Raw genomic sequence first — 11,679 nt, forward strand, 5'->3', positions numbered from 1 at the left:
CACCGGTGATATGGGGGTTGTTGAACTTCAATTCAAATAAAATTAGGGCAAATCGTCAATTTAGTCCCTAAACATTTTCACTAACGCCAATTTGATCCCTAAAAATTTTTAACTACTAAATTAGTCCTCAAAGTAAAATACATACGCCAATTTAAGACCTCCGTCGCAACGCCGCTCCAAAGTTGTCTCTTATTGAAGTAGACGGCAGTCCATTCAGGGGCATTTTGGGCACTTCATGCCAAGATGATTTTAATGCTTGGATACAAAATTGATTTGCGTCCAACACTGTCCAAAATTAGGAAAGCTTCGTGCGAGAGTGTGTGTGGTCTTGAGCAGATCCCATTCTAAAATGTCTTCAAATTCCTCTTTTCGAACACACAATAGGAGGAGAAATATGGATGAGGGTTCGTCCAGTTCAGCCACCAATGGAGATCTAAGGAACAGGACATATCACACTTCAACTGTTGGAGGATTCAGTGGTGAAAAGTTTGAAAACTACACTGAAGATGCCCGTGTGGAGTGCCATTGCCGAGAAGTATGCAAAATAGTTAGTTCATGGACGACAGCAAATCCATCAAGAAGGTTTTACGGATGCAGAAATTACGGTGTATGTGCCCAACTGGAATGGGATTTATTTAGGTTCATTCCTTTTTTTTGGCTAATTGTTTTTTTTATTACTAATCTGAGAATATATGATCCCATTGCAGAGGGGCCATGCTTGCAATTTCTTTTTATGGCATGATCCTCCCATGCCGGAGTACACCAAGAACGTGATGGTGAAATTGCTACGAGAGCTAAGAAAAGCAGAGGGGGAGAACATGGAAATGAAGAAAGAAATAAAAAATTTGAATAAAAGGATCGTGCTATTACTGTTGGTTGTGTTTAGCTGCTGCATTTTATTAGTGATAATGTTGAGTGATAATGCCAAAAAAGAGGCATGTAGAGCAAGGACTCAAAATGTTGCAGTAGCTCGGATAGTGCTGGATGTTGAACCTAGCTTAGAAAGCGGCAACTATGTATGAGTAATAGTGCTGGATAGTGCTGGATAGCGGCAACTAGTAGCTAAGATAGTGCTGGATGTTGAGTGATAACTATGTATGACTATTGAACATGGTTTGGTACTTATTTCTCATGTTTAATTTCAATAGAGTTTTGCTTTGAATATGAAAAATCCCAACCTTGAAACCAAACAACAGCAAAATAACCAGCTATGACCGCAACTAGATATCAACTATGTCATACTCACCCAAAAAAAAATTTCTGCAGAGTTTTGCTTTCATTTTTAAGAATCCTAACTAGCAACTAAATACACAGTACGCTAAGGTTTTTTTAGATAACAAGCTTAGCAATAAAAAATTTCAGAACCTGCCAATGAGTATCATTCCAACCATTAACAAAAAAGGGAAATGTTCATATCAGTTGGACATGATCGTTAGATACCAAAATAATAGCACAATCCAGCAAACTAAATGTTCCAACTAATATGACTTAACTAGGGAACTAGGATACATGTTCCATAAGTAGGCTCACAAACAAGGTTTAGCCAAATATTGTCAGCCAAAATACATAAGTAGGCTCAAAAAACTGCCTTCAGTCCCTATATTCTTCAACTAATATATTGATCAACTTTGGATGTGACCTACTGCAGATACTTGGTCTTTATCATAACCAGCTAGATGGTCTTCAGTTCTGGGTTCATTCTCCTCGTCTAGTTCATCTATGAGCCTGTGTGCCTGCATAAACATGCAAGTATAAGTGTGCTGTTATAAAGAAAATATGCAAAGTAGAAACAATTAACAATCTCATAAACCAACCCTCTGTTTTACTCTGCGTTTTTTCCCAACTGACTCAACATATGGGCCATAAGCATCCATAGATGCCTTCCGTATTCTCCAAGATTGTGCTTGATATGTAGGACATGTTTTCCTGTTATGTCCTGGAGCTCTACAAATTCTGCATTTTACAGTCTTTGTCTTTTGTTCAAGAATTTCACTAGGAGCTGAAGATGTCAACTCTATTGTTTCAGCTGGTTCTTGATCTTCAGTTCGTGCACAGGGAGCTACAAGGGAAAATAATAATCATCAGTGGCTATATAGATACAATTAACATGCGAGTTGTAATTTGATTATGGAGTAACTATGTCCTGCACCTCTAGTAGCTTGTTCTCCAGCAGGAAAGCCTTGCCAAGCATGATGTTGATTAGCCACAGTAGGACGTAACCCCTCTGTTTAGAGAAAACATTAGCAAAGAGACTTAATATTACTCAAAATAATGTAGGTGTTTGGTAGGAATAACAAACCAGCTATTGAAGTATTTATCTCATTTGCACATCTTTGCTTGTTGTTGTGAATTTTTGGGCACGTTCTTCTATTGTGACCCAACTCTTGACAATTTCTGCACCTATTACTGTTGACAGATGGCCCTCTACTGCTACCATGTGTAGTTAACTGCTCCGGTGGTATAAGTCGGGGGCATTTTCTTTTAGTGTGTCCTTTTTCATGGCAGTTTGAGCAACTCAGTGGACATACTCCTGCTTTTGACAGCTTTGTAACTCCATTACTGCATTTTCGAGGTTCATCCGGTTCCCTTCGCCTTGCTTTCTTAGGCCTTCCAGGAAGTCTCACTTTGTTAGGTGGCAGTACAGGTTCCTTGGTCGAGCATTTCCACGCATTTGGACCACTTATTGGAGCAATAGCAGGTTCATATGCAGCCAAATACGCCTCCCTTGAATAACACTTGTGCACATAGTCCTCTGGTTTGCCTCCGGCAAGTGAAATGCATGCAATTGCATGGCAACAAGGCAAGCCTATGAGCTCCCACTTTCTACAAGTACATGTACACTTGTCTAGGTCTACCACATAGGTTCCCCCATAGATGTGTTGGACTTCAAATCTTTTGTCATCTGACTGTCGAGCAATATTGGCAGCACACTCAATTTTTGCCTTTTCCAACTTGTTCTGAATTTTTGGGCAAATGTCATCAGTCCGTTTCTTCATCCATTCTCTTTTTGTCCTTAATCTCTCCATGAGATAAACTCTAATGTTCTCAAGCATACCAAGAATTGGCTTTTCTCTGGCCTCTAAGATGACTGAGTTGAAACTCTCACATAAGTTATTCAATAGAATATCACACTTTGCTGCTTCTCTAAAGTGTGATCTTGACCAGTGTTTTGGATTAGTGTTGTCTAGCAGCCACCTGTGAGCATTGCCATCATACTCTCTTAAAATTTCCATTTCAGATTCAAATCTCCTCATATAGGATGATCGTGCACACGCCCAAAATCTATTCTTAATGGATTGTCCAGGGTGCAACTTCTTCATGTTGTTGTGTAGGTGCCGTACACAATGTCTATGCTCTACTCCTGGAACCACTTCTTCAATAGCAGATCCTAAACCCTGCAAGTGTAGACCAATAAGCAAAAGACGATTCATTGACACAAAAAAAAATCCAGCAAGCATAAGCAGTACAATATTACCTTTTGCCTATCACTGATGATAGTCCAGCTATTCTGTTCAGAAATTGACAAATCATACTTCAAGAATTCTATGAACCACTTCCAAGAATTTTTATTTTCGACCTCCACCACGGCATAAGCAACAGGGTAAATGCAGTCATTTGCATCAATACCGACTGCTGTTAACAACATTCCGGGGTGTGGACCCCTCAGGTGACAACCATCCACCCCAATCACACGTCTACAACCAGCTTTGAACCCTCTTTTCAATGCTTCAAAGCATATATACAATCTTAAAAATCTCTCCTTACCACTGCTTTCGTCAAGTATGGTCTCCATATGCACTGTTGTCCCTGGATTACACATAAGCAGTTCATCACAATAGTCCCACAGCTTTCTGTATTGATTTTTGTAACTACCATGAATCAACAACTTGGCCTTCATGAAAGTCTTGCTTGCCTGGTGCTTAGTGATGTTGACATTGAGTTCAAGGTGAACTTTTTCCATGAATTGTGCAACTGTCACCTTCTTATTCAGCCTAAGGAATTCCATGTAATGTCTACTTAAGAAACCAGAATTGGCCCGTTTGTGATAAAATGTCCTACCACAATGACAAGATGGTCCCATGGTTCGTATGACAAATGCATCACTGTTAGGCTCTTTAGAAGCATAAATGAACCAACTGCAATTTGCAGCCTTGCAATTAGCCCTCATTCTTCTAGTATCATTCTTTTTCCATTGAAAAATTTTTCCCCATTTCACACCATAGTAATCAACTGCTCTCTTGAAGATTTGTTTATCATCGAATAACAACCCAACATAGAATTTTGGTTCTGCCATGTCAATTTCAGGCCTAAACCTGATATATCTTGGCTTCCTCATTCTTAAACTGTCATCATCCGAGGACTCACAGCTGCTATTTAGATCCTCAGTGTTCATTGTGGCTGATTCTTCACACACTAAAATGGGATCTCCACCATATAGATTCCAGTCATCCTTAGGAGCCCCTTTTTTGCAACTTTCTTGTTTGCATGCTGCTGTTTTTCCTAGTGCATCAACAGTTGGTTTTGTGGCATTATTTTGACTACCATTTGTCTCTCCATCAGCAAGTGTTTCTCCTCTTTTCTGATCAGCCCCATTTTTGTTACTTTCTTGTTTGCATGCTGCTGTTTTTCCTAGTGCATCAACACTTGGTTTTGTGGCATTATTTTTACTACCTTGAGTCTCTCCACCAGCAAGTGTTTCTCCTATTTTCAAATCAGTTTTTACCTCTTTTTCAGTACTAGCAACAGCTTTCTGGAAAATCACATCATCTTCATCTTTGCTAAAGTCATAATCACTATCATGAAAACTTTCAGCATCAGTAGACTCTAATTCTTCATCATCATCAACAATACACTCACCTTCCTCCTCAATAACTTCAACTGGCACTGTAGTATCTTCAAAGGTAGTGCAGTCATCGAAGGTTATGTCAACATAACAACAATCCTCTTTTGACACACTAGACTCAGCCGCACCAACATTATACCTGTCTAATTTACTCTCCAACAACCTAATATGAAATTCTTGTACCAAATATAGTTCAACATCACCAATTTGGCTCCCTATGGCAGCCATATCTGCAACATCATCTTCACTGTCTATTTTGCAAAGTTTAAATTTGTTCTCTCTGCCAACTACTCTATAATACATTTTTACATTGCCTTCATATCTAAGCAAAATACAGAATGCAGAGAGACTTTTCAAATTCAATCCATTTGTAAGAACACCCTCAAAAGATTCCACACTACCTCCGACATACTTTTCTTCTGGTGGTCCAAAATATACCCCACCATGAAATATTTTCAGCGTAAAATAATCCAATCTGTGTCCTGTTTCTTTTTTTTTTCACATAAAGACAAAAAAAATTTTATTAATTATTTTTCACGTGCTCAACCTTTATTTTGTCCCTATTTCCAGTACCATAGAAGCAACAATATAATGTATTTTTGCCAACAAAGGGACCACATAAGTTAAAGAAAATAAAAAAAAAAGCAACATTCCAACAAAGTGTGAACTGCCGAAGTAAAGAAATGTACCACCTGAGCTAACAAAGGGACCACATGAGCTAAAGAAAAGTAAAGTACTATGAAAGCAACAATGTAGTGCAGTTTTGTCAACAAAGGGACCACACGAGTTAAAGAAAAATCGAAAAAGCAACATCAATCCACATTCCTGACCCCAGACATCAATCCCATATTCATCACAATAGATTCACAATAAGTTTCGACTTACCAGACTTTCCCACTACCATTTCGGGGGATTTAGCTCCAGCACTCTTAGGTGGTCCCAATTGTTCCTTCTTTACCGTTTTGCCTTTGTCGAAGTCGCTTTTCATCATCAGATTCAGCTGCACTGATGCAGATTTCAGTTGGCAGCAAAATGCCCTAAATCGGTTTCACACACACTCTCGCACGAAGCTTTCCTAATTTTGGACAGTGTTGGACGCAAATCAATTTTGTATCCAAGCATTAAAATCATCTTGGCATGAAGTGCCCAAAATGCCCCTGAATGGACTGCCGTCTACTTCAATAAGAGACAACTTTGGAGCGGCGCTGCGACGGAGGTCTTAAATTGGCGTATGTATTTTACTTTGAGGACTAATTTAGTAGTTAAAAATTTTTAGGGATCAAATTGGCGTTAGTGAAAATGTTTAGGGACTAAATTGGCGATTTGCCCAATAAAATTAATATAAATGCTCTTCTCCTTTTTTTTTTTTGTTAAAATTTATCAATAAATATTTAGCACATTTATTTAAATACTTAATTTATCTTACTTATTTTTTGGTAAAAAAATTTATGAGTATAATTATTCTATACTCTGTTTTTTTGTATCTAAATTTGTATCTCTTACAAATATTGAGATTAGGTATATTGGTCATTGACACGTAGAGTAATGCTTTTGGATGAAAAATGTGTAGATTTAATTGTTTACTTTTGATTCGCTGGAAAAATTGGGTGATGTTTTTGGATGAAAAAATGTGTAGATTTAATTGCTTACTTTTGATTCACTGAAAAACTAGATCATTATTCTGTTCATTACATGCAAATCTTACGTATGCTAAAAACAGCCCAATTATATTACTATCTTTTTCATAAAGTGATAAGTTTTACCATTGTTAAGAACTTAAATTCCCAAAAATGACCAAATTGTTCTCCTGAAATATTTCCTAGTAAATTAGCAATCTTAAGCAATTGTGAAATTCTTTGTGAGATACAGGAATTTAGCCTGTAATTTGTTTTGATTATTTTCCACTTTTTTCGACTCTTCACCTTTATATATCACAGTACATTGGTTGGTAGTTGATATCAAAACTATTACGCATCCGAGCAGAAAGAAAACCACGACAAACATTAGATGGCCGTCTTATAAAAGTCTAGCCCTGTCAAAGCAGTTCAACTCTTTACTACACCTACGTCTCCAGTATAGAAAGAAAGCACAAATTTCTACTTCCATTTTTTTTTTTTTTTGTTAAAGGTAAAGAACATATAACTTCCACTTAAAAAGGACAAATCAGCTGCCAATGCAGACTCAATAAACAAAGGAGATGAATTCCAAATTGAACTTCCTACAGAACTGGGCTGCTTTGCTAACAACTGTGCTATTTTATTACAAGATCTACGTGACCAGGGCAGCTCCAAGTCCTCAGGACAGGCCGAGACCTTACATCACCCAACAATGCACCAACCGAAGATTAGTCCTCAAACTCATCTACTAGAGATTGAATGACCATTGCAGAGTCACCTTCGATTAGCACATCCGTCCTTGATGCAGAGACAAGAGAGAGAGCTTCCTAGACGGCTCTTCTTGACTCAAAAATTGTGCCAGACTCCAGGCCTTGCAATTCAGCCACCAGGGCAGGCTGATTTTTGGCCAATTTTACAATCTTATAGCTGCTCCTGGCTACCCTTTTTCAAATAGAGTTAACATAGGAAGGGGGAAAAAATAAGAAAAGGAGCCCCACCCCTCCTCATAGCCATGAGAATATCATCTACTACTTCATAATTCATTTTATGGAAATCCTGTCACTGAGCTTTGTTTGGGCATCAAATAAACACCACCAATAAGTGCCACAGTTCACTAATCACGAAAATGGTACACTGCGATAGGGCACTAACTAAAAAAAATTGTGTCTCTATCATTCTGGTAAAGTGAAGCATTGTTTCACCTTTCACCTTCGCAAAATGCAAACTTGGATAGCTTCATATAGCCCTTTTGAACTCAGACTGAAGAAAAATTCAGTAACATGGACAACTTTTTAGCTGTCTAAAAGTAATTCTCCCTAGTAAAAGCACAAGTCCTACAGCAGAGAAACTTTCAACAAGTTTCAGTAAAGTTTCATTTGTTGAGACTTGAAATTTCTGTAACCAGTGAATCCAAAAGCAACTAGTTATGATCAGTAAAAGTTAGACTATTCCTAGCAGTAAGTGGTTAGCTGCATTTACGTACAATTAAAAAGATGACCTATTGCCATCTTAGCCAGATCTTATGCTGTGATCTTTATAGTTGTAAGAGAGCCACATTTTTTCCCCCTGAAGAGTAAACAAGAACTTAATAGCACTAGAAGTTGTACATAGTGCCGAAAACTACACTTTCAGCAACCATTAGCAATCATCATTCACAAAATTCACTAAAACGTGAAAGAAGCTTAAAATTACTGAAGCAGCAGTAACATCAACAAGACATGATATTGTACAAGAATGGGAACAACAGAATCTCCAGCTGGATGAAGTAATGTTGAACATGGGAGAAAAGTAAAAAACCTAAGCTTACAAGTAGTAGGCACTGAATCAATTTATTCTGAGAACGTTTGTCGACAAATAAAGGCCAATTTTTTGAACATACTAATTTTTTGAACATAAACGAAGACAAAGCCAACCACAAAGCCAGTTGATTAATTCATTTTGAAGCAGCTACAAGTTTAAAGAGGGGTATCAATATTATCGAAATTCTAATTCAGGAAATAACAATGTCAAACAAAAATTTGCAGATTAAAATTGTGTCCAATGAATGATCAACAAAGGGAAGAGCCAGAGAGAAAGTAGTCAAATGGAAAATTATAAACATCATTAGTGCCCTGGCTTATAACTTTTCATTCAAGTGGAACATATATAGCCATTCAAGCTAATGCGATGTTCATGGCTCATATCGTGCCAAAGATTGATGGATAAAGAAACAGCCACCCTTGCTCCAATATCTCTTAGCAGAAATGATCAGACTCGTATAAGTACAATACAATCAGTGTACAACATAGTAAAGCACCAAAAAAAAGCACTCTCTAAGTGTTCTAAGTTTTCTGACAAAATACCAAGAGACTAGATAATTTCACATGCAGTGGTAATGCAGTAACTCTAAAGCCTTCTGGTAAATGCCAATTAATAAAGTCATCTGTTTAAAACAGGTCTGGAACCCTACCTTCCGAACTACATGAAACCCTACCTTCTGAACTACATGAATAACTATGTTAATACTAACATAATCATGTAACACAAAACGCAATCTGCCATTAAAAGGAGCACAATAAAACAAATATTAAGTTCTGCTTCAACACATAAGCGATTGATAACTCAACTCAAGCAACTTTCTAACTGTAGTTACAAAAGTTTCAAACAAAAAAGCCACTCAACAATCAACATTAAGCAACCAACAAGAGTCAATGTCTCATTGATGCAAATATTCAGTCATACCATCACAATGCTCTATAAAAAAGGAAGTCATTTTTGCATTAGAAGATGAGCCATTATTAACCGAATTCAATTGAGTAAACTTACAGTAGTTACAAATCTCGGAATGAACTACCATTTAAAAATGAGGATTACAGAAGAAAATTGAGAAACATCACAGGATCACAAGCTTTACTGGCTATCTAAGAACTAGAAGAACTCTTGTAAACAAAGTAAAGCAACAAAATGTGGTTTCAAATCTATTGAAAGTCAGCTACTCAACAACAACAAAAAACAAATTGAATATCTATTTCATCTCCAATGTTCAAAGTCAAAGACTTGACCATAAAAAATCTACCTCAAGTCCTAGTACATGATGAATCAAAGTCATCTGGTGCAACCCTAGCAATCCAATTACTAAGTGTCTTCTTAATATCAGCATGATTAACATAAGCCAACTCATACATACTACACAAATTCACCACGAGTGTCTCGTTCAATGCCACGGTAGGCACCCTCTCCAATGCATTCTCCAGAACCTTAATCGAATCAGACAAATCCCTCAAATACATCAAACAAAGAGCCTTATTGTTAATCGCTACAGCATCCAATCCATCCCTCTCTATACACTCCTCATACTCCCTGACGGCGGAAACATAATCCTTCCCAACTAGATACATCAATGCCTTATTCCTACTAACCAAGTTCCTCAATCCTACATCATCTTCTCCACTCCCCACCATCTTCTCCACTTCCCCAAACGTCCTCTTCGCCCCCTCCAAATCCCCATATTGCATTTGCACATAACCCAACTTCGACAACATAACTGCATCAACCTCAAATCCCTTCTCATTAGCTAAACCCCTCATCAAATCCACACAAACCTTAAACTCTTTACCACTCAAATGATAACTAACTATAGTATTCACCACAAAAACCTCCCTTTTTCGCCACAAATCGCCCGAATTTCCATCCGCGCTACGCCTTCTCTCGCGAACGAAGTCAAGGAGGGTATAAAACAGATCAAGGGACTGCTGTTTATGCCCAATGGTGGATGGCAAATGGGCGTGAAGCCAACGAAGAGCAAAGGGTACCATAGAACCCTGTTGATTCGGGTAATGGTGGGGGTAAGTTTCGTACTGGTATTGTGGGCTATTGAGAGGGTGATCGCCATCGTTTTCGTCGTCCTCCAGGTGGGACTGGAGCTCGTTATTGGCGTCGGTGAAACGGCGTAGTTTGACGAGGCTGAGGAGGTTGAAGGTGAGGTAGATGAGGTGCTCGTGGGGCTTTGTGAGGAGGGAAAGAGACCGGGCTCTGGCTATTTTGTCGATGATGGTCCGCCAGGAACCCCGGCAAGCGAGGTCTTGGAGAGATGTGAGGTCGTGGCAGAGGGAATTGAGGGAGTTGTATGGGTTATTTAGTGGGTCGACGAGGTTTTGGGGTGGGGTGATCGGGGTTTGAGGATCTGGAGTTGATGGATCAGTGGCGGAGTCCGCGGCGGTGCTGGTGGTGGCCATGGTGGAGGATTGAAACGATCGCCGGAGAGTAGTTGCAGATTCCCGAGGAATGGATAATTGAAAATTGGGTCAATTTGTTTGATGTTTTAGATCTCGCTGGTGGATCGGTGAAAAAGTTTTGGGTGAAGCCCGGAAAAGGATTTTGGGCTGAAATCTTGGGTGATGTAGGTTAAGGTTGGCCTTATGAATTGGAATTTAAGAAAAATTATGTACAGGTCAAAATGCAGTCTCAATTTTTCTTTCTCATTATCATTTTGGTTTTATCATTCCTACTCTACAACAGACATGGTTAATAAGTACGCTTTCTTGCAATTGTTGTAGGTTTAAGGCAATGTTGTTAAACTCAGACCAGACAGCAACTCGGCTAAACTATTGGATCAGGGGTCAACTGATCGGATCGATCAGATTGTTTTAAAAAATTCACTGATGTCAGCCTAATGTCGTAATTATTTTATATTTTTATAAGTTTTAAAAATATCTAAATTAAGTTCTTTGTTATATTAGACCAATCATACAAGATGTTCCAAAAATATTAGACTTGCAATCAAATATACACATAATAATTATATATAAAAATGTAAATTCATGGCTAAAATATGTCCATTCTCCAAAATTACTTGAAAAACTAAATTAAAACGATTTAATGTAAGTTGGAATTACTGATACTGCATTGATAAGATGATACAGATGAAAACATTTTAATTTAGAAATCATTCAGTAAAGTAAGTGATTTTAGTATTTACACTAAATGAATGGCGTTTTCTTATTCCTATTAATAAATGAAAGTATTACAATTTAGGTAACTCAAATTATGTTTGGAAAAAAAAAAGAAAGAAAAGTTTGAGAATCAAGTAACTGATTTAGCTGATTTTTGACAATTTTTGACAATTTTTTACTAAAACATTTTTGTGTTACAAACCAACTCGAAAAGAAGGCTGGTTCACGGTCGGGATGGCTGAACCGACTGGTCCGAACCGGATCTAACAACACTAGTTTAATGTGTAAC

At 37.9% G+C, this 11,679-nt stretch overlaps 2 protein-coding genes across 2 annotated transcripts; both read right to left on the bottom strand.

Annotated features, from left to right (window-relative positions):
• Positions 1–1,356: 1,356 nt before the first annotated feature.
• LOC140010986 (uncharacterized) lies at positions 1,357–6,009 on the bottom strand. Its single transcript, XM_072058716.1, has 6 exons — positions 5,729–6,009; positions 3,476–5,331; positions 2,300–3,395; positions 2,150–2,224; positions 1,815–2,059; positions 1,357–1,733 (listed from the first exon to the last, which is right to left on the bottom strand). The coding sequence occupies exons 1-6, from the start codon at positions 5,832–5,834 to the stop codon at positions 1,623–1,625; spliced, it is 3,489 nt and encodes a 1,162-aa protein (XP_071914817.1). The 5' UTR covers positions 5,835–6,009; the 3' UTR covers positions 1,357–1,622.
• Positions 6,010–9,266: 3,257 nt separating this feature from the next.
• LOC113701038 (uncharacterized) lies at positions 9,267–10,998 on the bottom strand. Its single transcript, XM_027221488.2, has one exon. It carries the CDS (start codon positions 10,671–10,673, stop codon positions 9,516–9,518), a length of 1,158 nt encoding a protein of 385 aa, XP_027077289.1. The 5' UTR covers positions 10,674–10,998; the 3' UTR covers positions 9,267–9,515.
• Positions 10,999–11,679: the final 681 nt, after the last annotated feature.

The sequence above is a fragment of the Coffea arabica genome, chromosome 7e (assembly GCF_036785885.1).
Source record: "Coffea arabica cultivar ET-39 chromosome 7e, Coffea Arabica ET-39 HiFi, whole genome shotgun sequence".
NCBI classification, from domain to species: Eukaryota; Viridiplantae; Streptophyta; class Magnoliopsida; order Gentianales; family Rubiaceae; genus Coffea; species Coffea arabica.